This window comes from Netta rufina, assembly GCF_964035555.1.
Source record: "Netta rufina genome assembly, chromosome: 3".
Classification (NCBI taxonomy): Eukaryota; Metazoa; Chordata; class Aves; order Anseriformes; family Anatidae; genus Netta; species Netta rufina.
Window position 1 is genome coordinate 96784793 of NC_140125.1, and position 24627 is coordinate 96809419.

At 41.8% G+C, this 24627-nt stretch overlaps 1 protein-coding gene across 3 annotated transcripts; it reads left to right on the forward strand.

The window, feature by feature from the left end:
- The first annotated feature begins 187 nt into the window (after positions 1-187).
- Positions 188-23450, forward strand: CILK1 (ciliogenesis associated kinase 1). Of its 3 annotated transcripts, none has more exons than XM_084283977.1 (15): positions 188-320; positions 511-599; positions 4846-5110; positions 6719-6773; positions 7531-7652; positions 9583-9662; positions 10937-11069; positions 11524-11695; positions 12180-12347; positions 14736-15032; positions 16056-16246; positions 16861-17012; positions 17495-17623; positions 19336-19449; positions 19910-23450. In XM_084283977.1, exons 3-15 carry the CDS (start codon positions 5010-5012, stop codon positions 20062-20064), a joined length of 1869 nt encoding a protein of 622 aa, XP_084140103.1. In that variant the 5' UTR covers positions 188-320; positions 511-599; positions 4846-5009; the 3' UTR covers positions 20065-23450. The 3 variants fall into 3 exon arrangements, with proteins under 3 accessions (XP_084140103.1, XP_084140104.1, XP_084140105.1); XM_084283978.1 differs by having other exon boundaries at positions 4925-5110; XM_084283979.1 differs by lacking the exon at positions 188-320 and having other exon boundaries at positions 475-599; positions 4925-5110.
- Positions 23451-24627: the final 1177 nt, after the last annotated feature.

Below are 24627 nucleotides of genomic sequence, written 5' to 3' on the forward strand. Positions count from 1 at the left end.
CCGCCGCGCTGGGGACTACGAGTCCCAGCGCGCACCGCGGCCCCGCCGCCCTGCTCCCGCACGGAGGGCCGCGCCGCGGAGCTTGCTGGGAAGTGAAGTCCACGCGGGGGCTCCGGCTCCGGCCAGCGCGGAGGCTGCTGGGAAGTGTAGTCCGGCGGCAGCGCCGCGTCCCCGCTGGGCGGCGCCATTTTCTCGGCCAGCGGCCCGGGACCGGGGCCCGGCCCGGCTCCCGCCCGAGGCCGCCGCGGCCCAGCGCCTGCTGCTGCTGCCGGCCGGCAGCGGGGGCCCTGCCCTGCCCTGCGGCCCTTCCCGGGCGGTGGGTGAGTGGGCCGGGCTCGGTAGCGGCTGGCTGACGGCGGGGAGGGGCCTGAAGGCGGTGGTGCCTCCGCCCGCCCGCCTCAGCGAGGAGGTTTTGTCGGGGGGGGGTGTACGTGGCGTGCTCGGTGAGGTACTGCAAAAATGGGTGGAAATCGGGTTTTAAATGTGCGTAACAGCCTTTGTTTTCTTCAGGAAAACACCGCCGGTGTGCGTTTACACGTGAGCCGTTAGCCTCACCCATGAGGAGCCGTGAGGGATGCGCGTGTGGAGCGGGCAGGCAGGTGAGAGCCCAGGCCGGGCGCTGCCGGCAGGTAACGGGGAGGCGCTGTAAGGGAGGGGGCGCAGCGCTCAGACCCGCTGAACCCCTGGGGAAGAGAGCAAGAAGTACCCCGGCTGCCTGCAGGCACGCCCGTGGAGTTGGTGCCCTGGAGCAGCAGGGGCAGTGCTCGCTTTTGGAGCGGACTGGCTGAGGTTTTGGGATCCTCGGTACCACTACAGCGGGTTGGCTGTAACGGGACTTGTAGCTTGGGGCTGCAGGCAGAGCTGTCAGGCTTTTCTCCTGGCTGGGTGTGTCTCTGTGCATCGGGGAGTGAGGGAAGCCTGCCTCTAACAGCAGAAAAGCAGGGTGCTCTGTCACGGGGTTGGACACAAATACACATTTATGCTTATGCGATGTAACAGGGATGACTTAAAGCAGAAATCTCTTTTGAGTAAGTACACCCAGCTCCAGCTGGCTTCACTGAGAGGCATGCATGCCTATAGAAGGAGATTTAACTCCTTTCTATTCTTTTTAGATATTGTTTTAATCTAAGCAGTGTAACTGCTCTGAAGATCAGCCTCTATGTAGCTGCGTGGTCTGGGCATCCAGACCTTTCAGGCTTTTTAAACAAACCTCCTCTTAAATGAGTGCACTTCACTGCAGGATTCCCTGGCACAACAGACTGCCCAGGGGAGGAGCTGCGTGTGCCACGCTCCTGAGCTCCAAGCCCAGCTCGCTTTGTTTTGTAAACCCCAAGCCCCGGGGAAATAACTTTGTGATGTACTTTTAAAACCCAAATGAAGGAGGGTGAAAAGCAGGTAGGACAGAGTTGTTGTTACAGTTGGGGCTGGCAGTCAGGTTGCTTGAGGCCAGATTTTCTTTTTGTTCTTTGTTTCCCGTGTGTGCCTCCTCCTCCTGTCCCCGTGACCCCACTAGAGCCAGCAGGAGCCTGTGGTGCTCAGGAAGGGTAGGATCAGGCCTTCTGCACAGCAGCAGGAAGACTGCAGCCGGGGGACAGCGCTGTGGATGCCTGAGCGGTAACGGGAAAGCAGCTCTCTTCCTGCTGTTTGTTAGCAGTCCCGTGGTTCTGCGTGGCCGCACTGTTTTGCGATTTAAACTCATCTTGGAGATGGCAGCAAGGCCAGTCCCCTGGGGATTATCTTCATGTAATTATACTAAAATCCAGCTGGGCCCTAATCCCTGCTCAGGCTGCCAGCGGGGCTCGCAGACTGCCTTCTCCCCCCTTGGAGCCCTCCCTTTTTCGGGCGCAGCCAGGAACCTTCCTGATGCCTGAGGGGCTTTGGCTGCCCGCAGCCCTGCTGTCTGCCTGCCTTCCCTCACTCCCTTCCTCCTGCCCATGAGGGGAGCCTGTGACTCGTGTCATGATGGCTTTGTAAAGCCTCCAGGGCCCCCTTGTTGCTGATGGAGCCTTCCCCATCACATAGTTTTTCCTTTAATGGGGAACCTCATCACCTCTGCAAACAAAGCAGTAGTCAGAGGGGCTGCATGGATTTAAGCCTGGGTCTTTAAACCACACCTTTCTGTACACGTGCTGCCAATAGTGCCTCGAGATCGTTGCCAGCACGCAGACCAAATCTGGAAAGCCACTTGCTGCTTGTTTGCTCTTGTGTCTCCCAGCTGGGGCAGGAAAAGGGAGCCAGTTTCACTTTCAGTTCCCGGGCGCTGCAGTGCTTCAAACCTGTTAGCTAGAGTGTGGGGAGCTGCAGAGGTAACCCCGCTGTATCCAGATGGGAAGGGGCTTCTTGAAATTAAATTAGTGAAACTCTTCCACTCCAAGATGATTTTGCTGTTTGTATTTACATCCTCAAACAATGTGCATCTGTCTGGATTGCAGACCTAGACTAGGATACTGAGCTTGTGCATCGACATAGTTTGTACATGTCAGAGCTCCACAAACCGTTTGTCAAAGACCTGTGTGCTTTTTTTCAGCGGGACTCCATTTCTGTGAAGTTTTAAGGCTAAGGTTTATTTCATTCAGGTAGTTTAAGGTGAGAGCAGAAGGTGATAAGGACAGAATGTAAATCTTGCAAAGGAAAATAGTTTTGTTTTTTTTTTTTAAACCAGTTTCACTAATAAGCTCAAGAATAAACAATACTGATACAATTAATAAAAAAAAAAAAAAGCATCATTAAGCTTTTGCCTAGTGGATTTTCATACGGGTGGATTTGGGTTTCCATAGGAGTCATGCTAACTTCAGTGCATCCTAGTATGTATTTTAACATGCACACCTCATTTAAATCTTGACTTTTGGACAGTTTTTTCTCTACGGGTTTGTTGCCTCCCTTATATGCTCCAGCAGTATTTCCATTAATTTGTCTGCTTTTGATCACATTCAACAGCAGACCTGGAATTTGAAAGATAGTTTCTTTCAAGTTCTGTGAAGATCAGTGGCTTGAATTTGTATCCCCAGTGAGGAAAAGGCAGTGATGTTCAACACTTTGCCTATTTAGATGTAGAGCTTAGGGATATGGTTTAGTGGGGACTGCTAGCGTTAGGTCAGAGGTTGGACTCGATGATCTTGAGGTCTCTTCCAACCTAGACAATTCTGTGTGTGTGATTCTGTGTGTGATTAAGAGGCAGCAAACAAACGGTAGACATTGATGGCAGCCATTGCAGGTTATTGCTCGCAATGTCCCGTGAGTTTTGGTTAGCTGTGATTGTCAAACATAAGGCAAAGATGCTCTGTAGTCATAGTTCCCAGAAAAGGGACTTGTGGATGGTGAGTCAGGGGAGCTTTACAGTCTACAAAATTGCAAGGCATCACATCTGTTATGATTACAGTTTCAGAACCCTTTCGTGAGGGGAATATGTGCTGAAAAACCCACAAGTCTCATCTGTTTTAGTTCAAAGTTACTGTATAAAATGATCTGTTTGGATATCAACCAGCACTACGTTTTCAGAGGGGGAGACCATCGGAAGCTGTGTTGCTGTTTGACATTGCACTAAGGATCTGAAGAAATGCCTGGGAGCTGAGTTACCATCCAGTCACTGTCCAGCTGAAATAACCAAAGCTTTCTAACCTGGATGCTGAGCATTGCCTAAACATAGCTTTATTCTGTGCTGGAAAAGCACAAATAGAAACTGGTACCCCAAAGTGCCATTCAGTCAGGCTGTGTGTTCCTCGGCAAGCAGTACAAAAGTGGGATTAGGTCTCCAACATAAACTGCTCAGCCGTGGTTCCTTGAGGTAGAGTGTGGGGAGATGCTGGTACTGCCAGAGGGCAGTTCCTCTTGCCAGCTTTACACACTTCCTGGTGTCTTAGGTAGGCAGAGGCAGGCTGTTTCTTTTTCATATGTGATGTGTAAGATTGTCAAGAAGTGTATTGCCATTGTATTTCTTAATTTTTGTTTGTTTGTACCAGTATTAATGGGATTGATAGGTGTAGAAGATGAAAACAAACAATCTTCACAACATCTTGGTATACAGAGTTGTGACTTTGCACTGATGTCAGAACATTTATACAATATAGTCCCATTGCTTTTAAAATCATTGTTTGGCTTGTGAAATGAGGCAAGATGGAGGAGAGAGCTAAGGAAGCCACAAAAAATGTGCAAGTCTCGCTGAAATGCAGGTTACAGAAGGCAAAAGTCACAAGCCAGGAATGTTGCTCTCCTCTGAGAGCTGGACAAAAAAGAAAGCAGGGACCAGACCCTAATTGCAGGGGAACTTTATTTTATACCAAATGTGTGATTAACTTAGATAGAATAGATCCCATTTATTCTAAAGTAACATAAATTTTAGAAAATATCAGCAGCAATTAGATTAAATGAGGGAGTAAGAACTTCCTTGCTTTATTGTCTAACGTTCTGGATTTCATATGAGCAGTGTCAGGACAAACGGTCTGAAAGATAATCTGATGTATCCACTACCAGAGACTGATTGATGCTGAGGGCTACTGTGCAGAAGTGTGTTTGGCCTTACCTGACATGAGTATAATATTTTAAAATATAAGCTATGAGACTTCATCCTCTGCTTTCAGTAATAGCATGTGCCACCAGGGCTGGCTACAACCTCGCTGTGAAGTGCCTCTAGCTGTACGTGAGAGAGTACATGGGGAGCACACTCCACGTAAAGGCTGACTGCTTCTGGAGGGAAACCAAGACAAGTGTTTGTTTACAGGGACAAGTGTTTGTTTACAGGGACAAGTGTTTGCTTACAGGGACTGTTTCTCTGAGGAGGATGGAGTCTGCAAACGAGTGCTCTCGGAAGGGTGCAGAAGTTAAGTGGATTATGTTCTGTGCTTTCAGACCAAAGGCTAAGTCTTGAAAACATGATTCCTGCAACTGTTGACACTGTCCTGAGTGCTCTGTATTTATGCTGCCACAGAAAGAACTGGTTACAGTCGGAGGAGCAACACAAGAACTAAGGACACTAAGGACTGAAATGCGCTTGCAGTTAAAGTATCCTCATCATGAATAGGTACACAACTATCAGACAGCTTGGTGATGGGACCTACGGCTCTGTCCTCCTAGGGAGAAGCATTGAATCTGGGGAGCTAATAGCCATTAAAAAGTAAGTATGTCTGTGTGTTACCTAATGGTGCATGGTCTGGATTTCTCCATTCTGCGATCTGCATCACCTGCTTGTGCTGGTTTAAACACTTCAGGTTCCACACAGCACGCGTGCTTGTTTGAGCCCTGCGTGCTGCTTTAGTACAAGTCCTTGCTATCCTCCGAAGCCCCAGCAGAAACGAGAGAGGAGGAGACATGTAGGCGTACTATAATAGTGCTCAGCTACTCCATGCTGTCAAGCATGTGCTGTGTATTTTAGTTAGAGTATTCTGCAATGCTGGTTGGAAATCTGCAGCCCCTTCCCTGCTGCTTACATGGAGCATACATTTCACGGTCTAATTTCCAGTCTCATGTTAACACTGCAGTGTAATTGGCTTTGTCTTTATATTCTGTTACATACTGGTCATTTCAGCTCAAGTTTTTCTTAAAATTCCTTGAGAAACCCACTTGATTTTTGTCTTCCTTGTCTGCCACTTGAGCAGTGACCTCAGTTTGTAAATGACTTATTTGTCCTGGTTGTGGTGAGAGAGATTGCATGGCAATGAAATCCTTTTCTGAAATACCAGCCGTGACCCAGAGACATACTTGTCAAAGGAGCTTTCACTACAATGTTGCTTTGTATGAATAGTCAGTAGCTGGCTTTAGCAACTTCACAAGTTCTCTGTGCTGAGGATGTTTTTCCTGCACCAAACCTCATCAGAAACACTTCTGATTTTCATTTTGCAACATGATGGAAACTCGAGAGGTTCAGAACAAAACAAAAGATGGAACTGTTTGCTTACGTGCTAATGCCAACCCACTATTAAGAACAGAAGTGGACTGGTGGCTGAAAGAACAAGACAGTAACTGCAGAAACACTGCTTAAGCAAACAAAAAATGTAAAAGCTTTCAAGAAATGAACGCCATGTCAGTATACTTAACATTTTTTAAGCACTGATTTCAAACTGGAAAATTACTACTATAATAGGTAGTGATTTATTAATAAAATCTGCTTTGTACAGTTATATTCTGGATTAGGATACAAAGGATCTGCCACAGTTTCTTCCTGTTAAAGCTTGAAAGGCAAGGCAAGTTTGAAAAGCAATTGGCTTGATAGATGAAACTAGCAAGGGAGTAGTGGACACTGTAAAATGAAGAAATAAAATTTGTTTAAAGATTACAGAGAAATCAAAATATAGAGGAGAGGAGCAGGCAGAATATGATGAAATTAGAGACCCAGGGATGTGATTTAACTTGGTTTTCAGTAGATTTGTTCCAAAACTTAGTCTGACTTGGTTGTAACTGTTGTTGCCCTTGTTCTTCTTACAGTTGGACTCTGCTTCATCACACTGTATACATGAAAGAAAAATAGCATGCCCTGATGTGTTGAAAGGTCTAACATCTTTGCAGAAAGATGCATATGCAAAATAAGGCAATGCTGTGTGAGAGTAATGTTTTAAAATTCCACTAGAGCGTACTTTGTCTAGAGATGTAAAGTTCTTTGACAAAGGAAATAACACCTTATATTTAGATGAAGAAACTGAGTTGCTAAGCTGTAATGAGACTTCTGGATCTAAGATTGTAGCTGATGTTGACCACATATTAATTATTTTTCCCTGTACCATTGTAGAATGAAGAGAAAATTTTATTCCTGGGAGGAATGCATGAACCTTCGAGAGGTTAAGGTACTTGCTTCATTCAATGGCTGACTTAAACATTAAAGAACCCGGTTACGTTTTTGGGTAACACCAAATTCTTTCTACCCCTTTCATCAAAAAGTCTCCCCCAGATTTGCTGTGGAATGTGTCCATACAGTCCTCTTCCCTGGCTTTGCATTTGAACAGGGTGTCTGTAGTCTTTTCAAAATTCTGTAGTCTTACAAAAAATAAAAATAAAAAATTTGGTTGGATGGAGCTGCTGCTTCCTTTCAGTGGGTGGTGAGTGAGTGAGTGGGACAGCTTTCATGTCACAAAACCTGGAGCCGATCAGTGTGTTTTGCAGAGCTTGAGAACACATGCCCTTCACTCAGCTGCAACCTTTATACATGCAGTTGTTTTTTTCTGGATAATTGGTTTGGAGACATAGCATGAAATTCAGACATTAACAAAGCTTTAAGGATATCTTTTAAAGCTCTCCCTTAATTTCTAGGCTTTGCTGTTACTGTTGCAAATGAAAACCTAGGTCACTTTTCTTGCAGTACAATTGTGTTGCTACAAGAATGAATGTAGAGGAGAAAATGTAAAAAGAAGGAAGGATGAAGAACAACAAGAATTTCCAGGGTTTATGTAGCAGCCAATATTTGCAAATCTGGTCTTTATTCTCACAGCTATCTGATTGTTTAAAATGTTAAAGTTTTGAAGCCAAGTCTTTCTGCATCAGTGAACCAGTCTTTCTGTTAGAGTAAGACCCTTTTAAAATCCTGTTTGTATTTTCTCCTTCTAGTCTTTGAAGAAACTAAACCATGCCAATGTAGTAAAGCTGAAAGAAGTTATCAGGGAAAATGATCATCTATACTTTGTGTTTGAATACATGAAGGAAAATCTTTATCAGTTAATGAAAGAAAGGTACGTAACAGCATCACCCACTCCCAGTTGTGTAATGTGCTCATTCTGCTTACTTTTAACATCCCTGTTACTTTTCAAGGGACTTTGGATCATTTGCTTAGGCTTCGGTCACTGTGGCTTAAACTGCTGTTACAGCAGGAGCTGTGGCTTTCACCTTTGAGCATATTTCAAACAGTTTAATGAGAGTTCCCAGTGTCCCTTCTCAGATTAGCCTGACAGATAAGTAGGGCACTCTTCTGAGAGTTAGGAACAGCGAATTTTTAACATCCCTCAGGCTGAGGAGGCATTAAATATAGAAATTTTTATTTCTAGGGAAGTATTCCAGCTGGCAACACTTTTTCTATTAGAGGCAGGTATTACCACCCCTTCTGATAGGGCTTCCTCAAATAAATAAACAAAAAGTGTAGTAATTGGGAATTGCTTCTAGGAATTTTTTGCCTGTTTGTTTTTCTTGAAATTTGTTCTGGCATGTCCAGAGAACACCAATTTTATGTGTCAGTCTTCTCAGCAAAATCTACCTCTTTGATATTTGCTGGAGCATTAATAAAGTCCTAATTTCAGCCTTTGGACCACGATAGGATCCTCCAGAGGATAAGCTGGGGTAAAATAGGTCCCTACTTTGAAATTCTGAACAAGTCATTTTCTTTCTATGGGCTGTAGAAAGCCTGTGGGAGGACAGTGATCTTACTTCATTTAGCCAAATAAGATTGTTGTTATATCTCTGTGAATGCTTTGTAAATGCTTGATTAAAAAATACCTTTTTAAGAGTAGAAATACTTAATATGCATGCACAGGCATAAAACAACTGTCACTAAATTGTGCACGTGTATGTAGATGCTGATTTTTTTAATGAAATGGAATAATGAACCTTGAGAAAATAACTCTTGTGTCTAACAAACCAATTATCTCTAGGAATTATGATAAAATTCTTAGAAATGCTTAATATATTCTACTTCCTTATGAAAACAAAAAGGGCAAATGTCTATAAAGGTATGCAACACATTCTCTCCAGTTTAGCTAGGCCTCAGACTGGTTAGGCATTGCATAAATCAGGCCTTTAAAAATGTGGTTTATTTCCTTAAGTCTTAGTTAAAATAGCCAGCCTTGCTTGAAGAATCTGTAGAGGAAATTTGGTTCTTTTTCTGCTGTAATATAAAAAATAAACAAGAAGTTACGAACAGCTGACTGTAATAGGTGATTTCACTTCCAAAATATGTGGTGATCAGTTTTTTCGAGGAAGCAAGCTCAGGAATTGAATAAGGCCCAGGTCGCCTTCTCCATTCCCTATTAGGGCCTTTCTGTTTAAATATTATTATTTTTTTTGGTCCTCCCCTTCCCCCAAACCATCTCAACCATGTTTTGGCATATACAGTGGCAGCTGGTCCAGGGTTGTTTAATCTTCTCTTGATAAAAGGGACCATCATTAAAAAGCCTCCTATGGCTGATCTTGTCTAAATATTATGAGCAGTGCCTCTTGTTTTCACCGGTAGGAGATTAGACTTCTTTTTTCAGATAGCAGAGGAGAAAGAAGTAGCACCTCAGCTGTTAGATAATAGCAAGGGAAATTAAAAATATAATTTCTATATGCTTTAGAGGAGAGGCTGGAAGAATTACTGAATTAATGTGAACTCTTGTTGTCTTGAGGAATGTGCCTGATAACCTGTTCATGTTAAGGTTTGTTTGGCCAATTTTACATTTTATTTTTTTTAAAATTCACTGTCTCATATAGTCTTAACATAAAATAATATGGCTGTTATACAAATACTGAGCAAGTTGTCTTGGAGCAATAAACTACCCAAATGTGCTTAAAATATAGCTAGTAATTTTATTGTCATTTTTACCTTTTGGCTCATAAAGACAGCATAAGCTAATGTGTGAACTTAATCATTAATGTCTATTTCCTCTGTGGTTTTTTTTTTTTATCCTACAGAAACAAACTGTTTCCTGAGTCTACAGTTAGGAATATTATGTATCAGATCCTGCAAGGACTTGCATTTATCCATAAACATGGTAAGCTGTGTTTTAGCTCTAAACATTTTGAATTAGAGCAATACAGTGTCTGTGTAAGGTTTCTGTTTGTTTTAGTGAATAATAATAACTTTATTAGAGGAATTGGTCAAAAGAATGGCACTAAACTAGAAATTCAGGTTACTGAAAATAGAAGGCAGGTATCTGTGTTTTATAGCTGCCTGATGTTTCAGCTTGGAGGTTTGCTTCATTTCTTTTCTGTAGATTTCTACATTCTCAAACTGGCAGCTGGCCACCTGTAAAACTCATCTGTTGTTCATGGCCATATTCTTGATAGACTTAGAGGTCTTCTGAGGTTGAGAATAAAATAAATGTTATTCTCTTCTTTATTCCCAGGTTACACACAGGTGTCTGTATAAAATACACATTCTCTGTAAGATAGTCTTAATAAAGTCTGAGTAACAAACCGCTTTCATTGTGTGGCTTTGCACTTAATTTTTAGAATGACAGTAAAAGCTAAAGCTGGTGTATTAGCCAGTAGTAACAAGACCTGCTTAACTGATAATAATAAAAAATCTTATTCTCACTCAAAAAAAAAAAAATCTTAATGATTAAGACACCTTCATCACCATGTTTTACTGCCCTCTGCAATTAGACCTGCTAAACACAGTCATGTACAGTGTTGTTGGTCAGCTCTCAGAGTCCTAAAAAAACATCTAAACCACCATTATTTTTACTGATTGTCAAATGCATCACAACCTACCAGAATACCAAAAAAAAATCTAAAAAAAAAAAAAAATGTACTCAGAACTGCTGTATGATACGGTGACGAGTAGTTCAGTGCTTGCTGAGTTAAGTTCTCAGATTACCAAAAAAAAAAAAAAAAAAAAAAGCTTCAAAGTACAGAAAAACCACCTTATATTTTAATTTCTATTGTTTAAAATATCTTTTTGGTAAATGTTTTTGTTAGTTTCATTGCACAATTTCTAGTCTAATTAGAATAAAACTAATATTAAATGGTGTTAGTTTGTTGTTTGTTTGGTTTTCATTTTAAGGACGTGACACTTGAAAGATAGCTACCTAACTAACTAGTCTGAATTATTATAAAATAGTTGATTCGTTTATCCTGTTCTTCAGAGTCTGAGTGAGCAAGCATTATACAGACTAGCTCTGCCAACCATATCAGATTCTGAACTCCATGTTCAGCTATTCAGGCTTCAGCAATAAGACTTAAATCAAAAGAATCCAGGTGGGAAATAAAAGGAACAGCTGGGTGTGACATTGCAATGCACATCAATATTTCATTTGAATTTTAGGGTTCTTTCACAGAGACTTGAAACCCGAAAACCTCCTGTGCATGGGACCAGAACTTGTGAAAATAGCAGACTTTGGCTTAGCTCGAGAAATCAGATCTAGACCTCCTTACACCGATTACGTATCCACGAGATGGTAAGTGCAAGTACTTGTTTATATCGCATGAATCTGCAGGTCGTATAATCAAGCCTTTAGATAAGTAGTGTAAAATCAGTGCAGAATACAATGCCACTTTTGACTCCTCCTCTTTGTGAAACTTCTGTTTAAGTTTGGTGTAATTCAAAAAGCTTCAGTTAGTGCAAGACAGTTTGCAGATGACACCAGAACAAGAACTGAGAGGGACCTGTTAACACAGGTGGTACATGCTAGAAATGCTACATGTCAGGAAGGCAAAAGAGAACTTAGAAGAGCTTATGTAGGTTTTAAATCTTTGTTCTAGGAAAAAAAAAAAAAAGTCTTACAGGAGCTTTTAAGGGATGTTCTCTGTTAACAGAAAAGAATAGCAGAATGGTTTTGTGTATGACTGTGTTTGACTTTTTTTTTATTGTTGGAATTTGTTTCTCTACTTTTTTTCCCCTCGCTCTTACAGGTACAGGGCTCCTGAAGTCCTACTGAGATCCACCAGCTATAGTTCTCCAATAGATATTTGGGCTGTTGGTTGTATAATGGCAGAAGTTTACACGCTGAGGCCTCTCTTCCCAGGTGCCAGTGAAATTGATACTATATTCAAAATTTGCCAGGTGTTGGGGACACCAAAGAAGGTGGGTACAGTGACATTCCACACTGCAATAATAGTAGAGATATTCTACAATTAATAATAATCAATTTACCTTTACTTTATGCTTTATACATAAGTATTCTATTTATATAAGTATTATACTAGAAAAAATGAAGTATAGAGGAGGAGAAATAGAGTGCTGAACAGCAAACAAAGTCATCAGACTGACTGATTTGACATTGAAATTTCCTTATCTTTTGCCTATTGCATATAAAACTATGCCTTAAGAGGATAAAAATTGGAATCATGACAAATGGTCACCTTTATGCCTCTGTCATGATCAGATATAAAGCAAGACTTACCTCCCACTGTAGTTCTGAGGTGAAAATTTCTAGTGAAATCCTTAAAACTTTCTAGAATAGCTGGATGTAGTCTATTCCTGACTGGAGAATATATGCTAGTATATTTAGGCACTATGATATTTTACACTTGAACTTACTTTGTGTTTGGAAATCTCATTCTTTCAGAATGACTGGCCCGAAGGCTACCAACTTTCATCCTCCATGAATTTTCGCTGGCCTCAGTGTGTACCTAACAACCTGAAAACCCTCATACCTAACGCTAGCAGCGAAGCAGTGCAGCTTATGAGAGACATGCTGCAGTGGGACCCCAAAAAGCGGCCAACAGCTAGCCAGGTTTGGTTCTGTTTTCTTTTTCTCATCTCCACATATGACTCTTCTTTCCATCACAAGTCACTTTTTTAGGCAGTCATGTAACAGTTGCTCAGGGATTCTTTTCTCAGAAGGGAAAAGAGCACAAGCCTAGAACGATTTCCAAGACAAAGGGGAGTAATTAAAAGGGAGTAATCAATCTGTTGTGTGCAGCATCAACTGCATGGGCCGTGTCCTCAGTTTACTGTGTGACTGCAGTGTATGTGCACCTGAATTAAGTATAACCTAGTTGCTGTGAATTACAGCGGGTTGAAGGTAGGATGTCTGGATGTGGGAGCGTATAGTATGGTGCTGTGCTTTCTTTCATTGCTGTTGAGATGTGTCACAGAGTTACAGAGTGGTTGAGGTTAGCAGGGACCTCTGGAGGGTCTCTGGTCCAATCCCCCTGCGCAAGCAGGGTCACCTACAGCAGGGTGCCCAGCACCATGTCCAGACAGCTTTCGTGCATCTCCAAGGATGGAGTCTCATCCAGCCTCTCTGTGCCAGTGCTTGGTCACCCTCACAGCACAGAAGTTTCTCCCAGTGTTCAGATGGGAGCTCCTGTGCTCTAGTTTGCGTCCATTGCCTATTGTCCTGTCACTGGGCACTACTAAAGAGTGCCTGGCTCCATCCTCATTTCACCCTCCTTTCAGGTATTTGTAGGCATTGATAAGGTTCCCCCTGAGCCTTTTCTTCAGGCTGAACAGTCCCAGGTGTCTCAGCCTTTCTGAGTATATGTGATGCTCCAGTCCCTTAATCATCTTTGTGGCCCTTTGTTGGTCTTTCTCTTGTACTGGGGAGCTCAGAACCAGACCCAGCACTCCAGGTGTGGCCTCACCTGGGCTGAGTAGAGGGGAAAGATCATTCCCTTGACCTGCTGGTAATGCTCCTAGTGCAGCCTAAGACACTGTTGGCCACCTTTGCAGCAGGAGCCCATTGCTGGCTCACATTCAGCTTGGTGTCCATCAGGACCCCCGGCTCCTTTCCAGCTGGGTGACCCCCAGCACGTACTGGTGCCTGGGCTCATTTCCTCCCCAGGTGCAGCTCTTGGCAGTTCCTCTTGCTGAAATTCATGAGGCTGCTGTCAGAACACTTCTCCAGCACGTCAAGGTGCCTCTTGTAGGACAACTGTGGTGTATCAGCCACTCCTCCCAGATCAGTGACCCCTGGGGTGCACTGACAGCTACTGCTCTCCAACCAGACTTTGTTCCACCGATCAGCACCCTCTGGGCCTAGCCATTCAGCCAGCTTTCAGCTCACCTCACTGTTACCCAATCCATCCAGACCACTGTTGCTTAGAAAAAGCTACCTTATCAAAGCTATTTGAAGGACAGTCTGGGCTTCATTGCACTGTAAATATGTCCCAGTGTGCCGTACATAAACATAGTCCAAATAGTGCATGTACAGCAGTCCTGGTGGTGGTGGTAGCCAGTGGTTTTTAGGTAACAGTGCTGTAGTGATAGTGCCCAAGTAATGGAATACGCAGGGCACCTTCTGAAAGACAGATGTTATTCTGGGTTCAAATCTGATTTGACTTCAATAGAATTGTAGGTGAACCTCTACAATATCAGACCTTCAGTACGAATTCTAATAAAAAGCTTTAAAGTTAATTAAAACATCTTAAAAGTAAAATAGATCAAGAAATCACAGAGGTAATGAAAAGCAAAAATACTGAGTATAACTTGGTATTAAGAGTCACGGACCAATAGTTCTTAGCACCTGTTTTGGAGTAAGTATAAATATGGTGAGAAACCTGAGCTTTTAGCAGTTTTTTTTTTACAGTGAGAGGTCTCTGGGGAGAGAAAATGAGTATACCTGAAACAGCAGGGTGGGCAGAGATGAATTGCCTTTACTGACAGCTCCTTGATTACTTGTAAGGCAGGATAAAGTAATTTTACTAACATATCTTCCAAGAAAGAGAAATGCTAATTTTCATAAGGGATATGTTTATTTCACTGGAGAATGGAAGAGATAGAATATCTCTGGGGTCATTCAAGTCTTGATGGATGAATCTGTGATGACAGTTGCTCATGCCTTTCCACATAGGAATGTTCACATGCACAAAGACAGAGAACAGTGGAACATGCCTCTAGATCACACATTCCTGGTGAAGTATTTACCATTTTGCAGAACCTTTTCCTTTTGTGGAGACTCGCAGGTGATCTGATTACTTGATATCTGTTGAGATTTTTTTTTTGCTGTTGCAGCATATTCTGAGGTGGATTGTGCTCACTAGGGTTTGGTTAGAAAGATGCACCTTCTACTGTTTTCTACCCCAGAAAAGGGGAAATAAAATTTGTACTGTCCCATAGGGCTAGGTAAGTTAGAAACTGGTTTCCTAAGATGGATCCTAACTTCTTCATTATGTTTTAGGCACTCCGATATCCATACTTCCAGGTTGGGCATGCCTTGGGTGTTCAGGACCTGGCAAAACAGAAGGAACTCCATGATAAATCATCTCTGCATATTAAGCCTGTCCCTCCACCACAACCTCCTTCAAAATCCCACGCCCGTATTTCTTCACGAGCATTTCAGCAAAGCCAGGCTTCTCATCATTTGGTCTATCCATATAAGACAGACAACTCTGGGACTGATCACAGTAACTATTTACAGGAAGACAAGTCTAACCAGGTTCTTCTTCCTGCAATTCACAATAAGGTTCCTCAGCAGGTAAAGGTCCATCTAGCATATGGATTTTCCTGAACTGTTTTATTTTTTCTTGCTCTCTTGCGTGGGGTTCTTGTACTGTACTAAAAGTACAGGTAATGTGAATAAAGAACAGCTATGACTCTCTGGTGTAGTTAGTCTGTTGAAATCTAAATCCAATTGCTATAAAACAAGCAAGTTGATTTCTTATTTTAAAGCATTTTACACTTCCCTTTGTTATAAAGGGTGATTTTACATGAGTAAAATGATGTACAGGGGTGTGCATATTAATGTGATTGATGCCAGGGATAAAACTATCAAGCTAAATGGTATTGAATTACGCTGGGGGTCTGTTAGCTTAGTCCATTTAAGTCATCCAGTTTACATAACTAAGACAACCCTTTGGGTTTCTGTACAGGCCATGGAAGACAACGGATTCTTTCAGAGTAAGAACCTGCCATTTATGCTGATTATACAAGGAGAACGGATGCATAAGATAGATGGCTAAACCACTGTGAACACTTCTGATAAACAATTGGTCTTAAGCAGGATCTGTACTGGCAATGTACTGATTCACTCAAGGTTGAAATGTACAAATAACACTTAAATGACTAAGGAGAGGCAAATTTGTATCTGCGCTGTCCCACAAGGAGAATATTTTCTATAAATATGCAGATACAGGCTAGTGGAAACATAAATGTACATATGGTTTTGTGTTCCCAAGATGGGTTAAGGAATACAAATCGTGTATGCGCTAGTTGTTCAGAAGTTGTACAGTGAAAGACAGGTAGAATTGGAAATGAGACCCAAGAAATTTATTCTTCTGTCAATGTAAGATATTTTAATATGGGATGACATGGAGAAGACGAGTAATAAGGTCTACAGGCTGCAGATTGTGTTCTTAGCATCTTTAAAGAAAGACTAGCTTTCTGTTACAGCTCTGCTACCACTCTTGCCCTTTCAGATAGGAAGAAAAGCTGCTTTGGTCCTATCACCTGGTTTGTAGTGTAACTGTCTGGGTTTGTTTCTTTTCAATTATTGTAATAGAAAACATCTGCTGGAACTGAGAACATAAACGGTGAACTTAAACCAAAAGCGAGGCGAAGATGGGGGCATCTTGCTAGAACAGTGAAGAGTTCTGAAGACTGGGATGATTTGGAAGACCTTGATTTTGGCTCTTCTGTCACAAGAGTTGACCTGAAAAACAAAAAGAGGCAGAATGATGAAACTCTTTGTAGGTAAGTTGTTTTTTATTATGTTTGTCTGCTATTTGGTCTTATTTTTGCATAATATTGTTTTTATGCTTTCTGTGGATCTAGAAACATACATCGTGCAGTTTTTTTTCTCTCCTACTGTGTCCTGGCTTCTTGTTGAATGCTGACCTTTCAACTGAAACATCTTCTTTCATGGACAGTCCATCTTTCTGTAGAGTTCCTTGCTCATTTTTCTCCACTGAAAATAATGGTTAAGTCTTTCCAAGTTCATCTTTAAATGTATATTTTCTTTTTTCCATATGAAACATTTCAACATATTTCACACATAGAAACTGTATCACATGACTCTAAGCTGCATTTTCCATGGGTCAGACACAGTAGAGAAAAACTTACTAGGTGATATAAATTGCTTTATTGGTTTTTATATAAGAGAGCTAGAAGTGTACATGTAGATCAGAATTTTAGGGGCACCTGTATGGTTTCAGGCTGAAAATATTCCCTGTTGTCTGTGTGTTTATGCTGTAGCAAACACAATATGAGGAAGTGATTCCTGGAGATGGGATGGAGGAGAGAAGGCCAACTGTGGATAAGCATATGCTATAGGTATTGGACTAAGCATAGCAATTTTTGGGTTATAGATTTGAAAGCATTTTGGACCTGAAGCCTTCGGATGCTGTTGGCTCTGGCAGCAGTGCACCTTCCCACGTTACCTTCCCACGGCAGGACACTCCCACGTTGCGAGTTTCTGCAGCAAAGCAGCACTACCTGAGACATTCTAGGTATCTACCTGGTTAGTATCAAATATTACTTATTTTTCATCCTGTAATTCCAACAATGGTACGAAATACATTAGGCTTTATCCTTTGAATTTGTGGGAGGGGGGGCTATTACTTAAAGAAAACGAGGAGAGGAAGAGCTTTCTTGCTAATATAGTTGGCCAATAATGCCAACTACATTTCAGCAGTCTAGCAACTGAGATAAATCCTGCTTACATGAAGGGGGATAGGATTGCTGACATTTCTCCCTTCTATCACACGCTCTTTTATGCTTTTAAGTGTGGTAGAAAATGTCTGCTAATATGCCAGGCTGTTCCCTGGTTCCCTAAGAAGGATATGACTGATCTTCTAGACTGGAAGAGAAAACGCCCTTAACTTGTCTCATGAATATTCATGGCACCGAACAATTGCTGTAAGATTGTGTATCAGATGGAATGCATGCAAGCCTGCGTAATCAGAGATTTTCAGTGTGGTAATTGTTGTGTTTTTGCCATAGGAGTAAACACGAGGAATAGCTTAGTCTCCACTTCAAGCAAAGAGTCCGTTCCGTCTAATCCCTGGCCCAGTTCCAGTTTGCCTGGGAAAGCTTCAGGTTTGGGAGGAAGTATTAACAGGATAAATTCAGGTAAGATGTCTCTGCAATTCCAAATAGCTGTGTGTTGGGGTCAACCATTTCCAGTACGTTGTCATCTCCAAGGATATTTGCTGCCGGGCCTGTTCTTATGTCCAGTAATGAGACTACATGGAGATTACATGAAACTAAACCATAGTCATTTCTTCTAATGAATCCCTGAAAGGCTGTTTTGAAGTATCACATGCATAGAAGTATGGACAGCTCAGGTGTGTTCAACCTGAAATACTTCACCTAGCCTTTAATTTCCTTTTGCCAGTTTTTGTAAGTCATATTTTCAGGTTTCAGAGTTATTTTAACCAAACTGTTGCTTAAGTGACTGTCACAAGGAAGAAAAATGGTACAAATTGAAATAGCCATACAGACCACTCTTGTTATGTGAATAAAAATCTATTCTTGTGTCTTTTAATTGATGCTGTTTAAAATAGTGGAATAATTGTAGCTTTAAAAAAAATCAGACAAAAAGCCACTTCAATTTTTTTGTCTTCAAGTATCTTTTGACATCTGGTATTTCAGGTATTTAATCCCTATTATTGGATTTGAAGTAATTATTTTGTAGATTTTAACATTAGATTTTACCAGCTATACTTAAACATGTTGACTTTCTAAATTGTACATATTTATTCCCTCTCTAATCTCTCCTGCCTTCATGTTTTCACATGACGTTACAGCTCTGCAGTGTGGTACTTGTTTTGCATATGTTCTTATGAAAACGTTAGATTGAGAAATTTTCTGTTGATTCTTGGTCAAAAAAAATGTTTGGGGCCTTTAGAAGCTCTTAAATAAAAATAAAAACGCCCTTAAAAATTTGGATGTAATTTAATCAGAAGATGATTTTTTTTTAATTTAAGATGGAAGATGTAAATAGATAAACTATGTGAGAACCAGTATATATGTAGCACATCGCTCCTTTCTGGCTCTTCTACAAGCTTTTGATTCTTTTGTAGCTACATAGGATATCATTAGGTTTTTCCCTTTTTTCCTTATTACCATAATTTCCCACAATATGCTGTGCCATGGCTGTACTGCTCTATTACACTATAGGAATATGTGCCATGGATCTGTACATGCTAACGTGTTTAGTGTTCAGCTGTGGTATAAGTCTAGAGGGTTTTATTTATAACTATTGTTCCAGTTCTTAAAGGTTATCTAAAGGGGTCAGTCAAATCTGTTCTTGCTCATATTAAGGACAATTTTGGTGTCTGACTTGCCAGATTTGGAACACAAATCTGTCACAGGTTATTAAATGGCACTCTTACTGGCTTTAGTAGAAGCTTTGGGTAGTATCAGGGCCCCAGACTCCCTGCATCCAGCTTAGAAATCAAGTGACTACACTCATAAAACAAAGTTACTGAAAGCCACAGTAATTCCAACTGAACTGTTGGATCTTGAAAGTTTTGAGAAACCTTGAAAAAATGTGCTAGTTTATTTCTAAAGCTGGGATGTCAGGGAGAAGCAGAAGTAGCCTTTCCAGGAGTGCAATTTGTACCTGTTTTTGTCTTTAATGCAGTCTGATGCTGACACTCTTCTGAACACAGACATACAAAGAATGCGTGGATTTCTGTCTTCAGCAAAGTTGCTGTTTCCATCAGTCCACGATCAGCCTTGATCTCAAATATGGCTCATCTGTTCACACATCTATCATCTGCTGGTGGTACAGGAGATCAATTGTATTGACCTCCAACGTTTCTTGCCATTTCTTTCAGGTCCCATAGGATCAAGTGGTCTAAGTAGTGGTTATATCCCTTCGTTTCTGAAGAAGGAAGTAGGCTCTGCTGGGCAGAGGGTTCGGTTAGCACCAATTGCAGATCCATCTTCTAGTAAGTATAGTGCCAACATTGTCTCAGTCCCTTGTTCGTTACTCTGTGCTGCATACGTGCAGTACTAAGTTACATATCTTTGCTTTGCTTTGTAAATATTTGAGTGACTGGAACAAATAGTTCATAATCTTCCTGAACTTCATATGGAGAAGGTTTATTTTTTGGTGTATGAATTACGTGTTTTTATCCACAGCTGTTAACCAGTAAGCATATTGCAATGGATCCTAGAGTCTGGTGTGAAAGCTGGCACAGAATTCACGCTTGTCAAATCCAAGACATAAATACCCCTTGTACGATAAGGGTTTAGGGATTGGATCTGCTGGTGTTTCACATCATTTTTTGAATAGAATTTGCTGATGCTTGTTTCCTCAAGAAATGATAGACCCGCATCCAGTTGTTTTCCGATGTGGACAGCTACTCACCAAACCTTTATCTCCTGGTGTTTTCTTTTGCCCCTTAGATTATGCTTCTCCGAAGTCGGTAAGACCCCATCCTGGACGGCCCTCATTCAATTCCCCTTCAAAAAGCACACCAAGGTTAATGCCTCTCCCGCCACCAGCTCAGCCGATCCACGGCCGCGTTGACTGGTCTGCAAAGTACGGTGCTAACCGGTGACACGTGGAAAAACTTCCTGAACCAGTGTATATTTCCCATGAAATGGTGACTAACACGAGACAATTTTATATTGTTTTGTATACCTGTAAATTTAAAAGATCTTCTATGGTTGAGACCTTTTTGAAGGCATTTTTTTTAACTTTTATTTGTATTAATTTGGATGCAATCTTGTACTTTTTTTTGTATGAAATTGTTTTGTTATATAATTGGGTCCAGTTATTTTCATAACAAAATCATTTTGTATATATGGTTGAGGGGTCTTGGCATTTTTATATGATAAATTTTTATATAAAACTTTTTTAAAATTTAACTTTTCCTTTATTGGATTCAACTTTTTTATAAAAGTGGGTTTTAAAAAAAAAGAAGCAAAGTGGTGCAATATTGCAGTGGAAGAGAAGTAGTGAGGAAGGGGCATTCATTAGATATTGTTGGAAATTGATGTGCTAAATGAGGCTTTATAATTTCAGCAGTGCCACATCCTGATGCCATGCTGTTGTGGTTGTACACTCATTTGCTTTGTATTGACATCAATGAGTAGGAATGAGTAACAGTCTAAACTCTCCTTTGCATTCACTGAGAGACTGCTGGAAGTCAGTGGGAAGCTTTGTTGTTGTTGTAGTATTTATTTTTACCTTTACAAGGTTTCTGTTGGGCTGCTGTCCAGCTTTCCAGTCCCATTCTTTTGCTTTTACCAAATCTTGGTAGTCTTCTTTACTAAAGGGTATTTGGTAGATTTGTTTTCTGATGCTTGTTTGTCCTGTTTCAAAGTTACCTCGTGGTGTTGTTCACTATGAAATAGAATGTGGACCTACCTCTGTTAAATTCATGTAAATGTTTCCTAATGACTTCTAAGGAGAGAAAGTAGATTCTGCTTTTTTGTCATTGTTGGGAATATAAGATGCAAAGACAGATTTAAGACAGTATTGACAATTACAAAGCTAGTTTCACAGTAACAAAGTATTAGTGAGATACCAGCAGCAGCAGAGTTTAAGGAAACAGTATCTATTCCGTTGACTTAATTTTTATAACTGTTTTAAATCACTTCTGGGAAAAACATAAATCTGGAGCAAATGAATCAATTTAAGCTTCAGTTCTGCTTTTCAGTAGGACTTCACTGCAAAGTGAAGAGTATGTCCTCTGTTCTGTAAGTTAGGCCCCCAGGCTCTCCTGGGAAAAACTGTGACCTTACCTCATCCTACTAAAAAACATTCTAAAATTGTGATTGATTTCACTGAAAGCATTTAACTCAGTTTATAGGAGAGAATGAATGAGCGGGTTATAGACAAAGGAGAATAGCCTCATAGCCTGGGTTATTTCTGCACTGGAAAGGAGTGCCAGAGTTCAGCCAGCAGCAAAAGGTTCGTTCTGGTCACCGTCAGCATTTGGGTGTCACTGCAGCTCCTTCCACAGAAGATTATCCCTGTGGATAAAACAGTGCTGTGGGAGAACATCTTTTACAGCTGTGCTTTGGAAAAGCACCGTCAAAGCTGAAGTGTGCTGTGAAAACACATCTTCCTGCAGAAGTGTGCAGAAATGCTTAGCTCTGGGAAACCTCACCTGAACTCATTTTATGAACAGGTCGGGCAGATCTTAAATTTGGGAGACTAAGATCCTCAGAGCAGGTACGGTTCTGGGCATCTGGCCATCTGAAGGAGGCGAAGTGCTAGTGTGTGAGTGCAGTCCTCCCTGTGGGGTCTGCCTGCACCCACAAGGGGCACCCGCTGCGGACTGGAGGCTGGTGGCATCCCCTGGCACCTTCAGTTCTTTCCGTGGAGAACATGCGGGACTCAGGAAACAGGACCCTAGAGTAGGCTGCTGGCTCAGTGCTACGGGGGGGACCGTGAGGGACACTGGTCACTGTTTGCTTTAACAAACTCAGCCCACAGTGAGACAGTACAAGGCAAAAAAGGAGCAGAAGGCATTATAGAGGTATACATATAAGACTTATATGTGCCACGGACATGTCCAGCTACCCTAATTACTTGGTACGAACAAGTACTAACAGTGATGCCAATGTGTAGCAGTGCCCTAAAGCAGCCATTCCAACTCTGGAGCACACGCTGGTGTTGTCTTGGCTGAGTGGAAAGGGAAATATGTATATTTGTGTTAGAACTGGAAAGATAGTTGTTTCTCTTGTTGGAAAGAAATACCTGTATTTATGTCTAGATATCATTTAATTTATTTTATCGCTGAATAATCAGTTCAAGAGAAAATACCCTAAATCTGTCCTAAATATCCTTAGACCTAAGTAGGCGATTTCAATAGTCTGTTTCATGCATATAATTCCTATTAATGGAAGCAGGAGACAAGTCACAAGAACAGGCTGTTGAGGCTTGGATTCATCCTACCTAACCACTGGTGCCTAAGCGTGAGCTGATTCTCTAAACCAGAGGTAAGTGAGAATCACTCACAAGAAACTCAGCTCGCCTGAGAAGTTAATAGCCCCCTGGATACGCCCGGGTCTCTTGCCGCTGACGATGGGGACTACTTAGCATGCTTAACATGGTACACGGCGAATCTGGACCTGGCCGGTAATCTCTGAATTTTTATCAGCCCAGCCCTGCAGCGGTGAACCTGAATATGGCATTCAGGTTTTGGTCAGCCCAGCAAAAATATTAGAAAAATAGTATTACATTTTTCTTGGCACAACTCCCCCTTTCCTGAAAGAAAAAAGCCATTGTTTTTGAGGGGAAAAAAAGCTAATAATTTTTGTCATTTCTGAATGACTTCTAGTTTTAACTTAGTTGGATGGGAAAATTGTGAAGTATTAGCATATTGGCAGCACTCTTGTAGCCTTCACTCAAGCAAATTCCTACAGATGCTGGAGAATGTTCTTTCTGAGTAAGGACTGACTTGGCTGAGCAGTATATCACGCTGTGCTCTCACCATGCAGCACAGGTGGAAAAGATGTTAGTCTGTTTGTTACACTGAAATCTGGGCAAGCAGCACATCTGAGAATTTATCGTATGTAGCCTACTACTTTGTGTCTTAACGTTTAGCAGCATCTTTGTGCAAAATGTTGCTCGAATTCTGCTGTCTACTTTTTCTCTGCCTTATGCATAGCGTGTAATGGCCGTTGGAAATAAAGGAGCCTGACAGTAGATCGTTCACCTCTGTAATCCAGGTTTTGATAAATCTTGTGTGAGTGCCATGATGTTAGCCAAAAAAAACTTCACCAATTCCATGGTATTTCCATGTCTAATAAGGCTGTTGTTGTGAGTAGGTTCTTCCAGAAGGAGAGAAGAACGTTTCTGAGCTTCTGTGGAAGAGGAATTGTGGAATTGTTGATGTGAATACGATCTTAAAGAAGTAATGGTTCTTGTTCCTTCAGTGTTTTTGTTCAAAACTGTTGCAAACGTTTTCTTTCCCTCTGTGTCAAGTCTCCTGCCCAGAATAAAGTTACTATCGAAGAAATATGGACTGACTAGTGTCTTTTATCTTCTACTGAGTTTGTAATAACAGCACTTTATTTTTTTAAATAAGCCTTCCATTTGGTGCCTTCTCAGATGGGTACTGCCTCTTTGTAGCTGTGTCCTGGTTTTGGCTAAGACAGAGTTAATTTTCCTCCTAGTATCTGGTAGGGTGCCGTGTTTCAGATTAGGATGATAATAATGTTGATAACACACTGATGTTTTAATTGTTGCAGAGCAGTGCTACACTAAGCCAAGGACTTGTCAGCTCCTCACTCTGTCCTGCCAAGGGGCAGGCTGGGGGTGCAGCAGGAGCTGGGAGGGGACAGACCCAGGACAGCTGATCCAAACTGGCCAAAGGGGTATTCCATACCATCTGGCTTCATGCTGAACAATATATAGGGGTGGCTAGTCGGGGTGGAGGGGCCAGACTGCTCGGGGTTAGGCTGGGCATCGATCAGTGGGTGGTGAGCAATCACATTGTGCATCACTTGTTTGTACACATAATTATAATAGTACTGTTAATAATAATTAGTAGTATTTTCCTTTCTTTTCTGTCCCAATAAACTGTCTTTATCTCAAGCCACAGGCTTTCACTTCTTTTCCAATTCTCCCCCATCCTGCTGAGGGGGAGAGGGGGAGTGAAAGGCTGTGTGGTGCTGAGCTGCCAGCTGGGTTAAACCACAACAAGCTGCAATACGCCAAAAGCGTTGAATGAATCTAATCTCTTGGTCCAACTTGGTGTGGTAGTTCTGCTTGAGTGGGCAGCCAAGCTCCACCACAGCCGCTCTCTCACTCCCCCTCCTCAAAGAGGAACGGGGAGAAAATACGATGGAAAGGACTCAAAGGTTGAGATAAGGACAAGGAGATCACGCAGTATTTATTGTAACGGGCAAAACAGACTCAGCATAGGGAGACAGTAAGATTTATTGCTTATTACTAACAAGCTAGAGAAGTGAGAAACAAAGGAAAGAAACCAAAAGCACATTCCCCCCCCCATCCACCCTCTTCCACCTCCTCCCCCCGAGCGGCACAGGGGAATGGGAGTTATGGTCAGTCTACAGCGCTTCTTCTCTGCCGCTCCTTCTCAGTCACTCTCGTCCCCTGTGCTGTGGGGTCCCTCCCACGGGATGCAGTCCTTGATGAACTGATC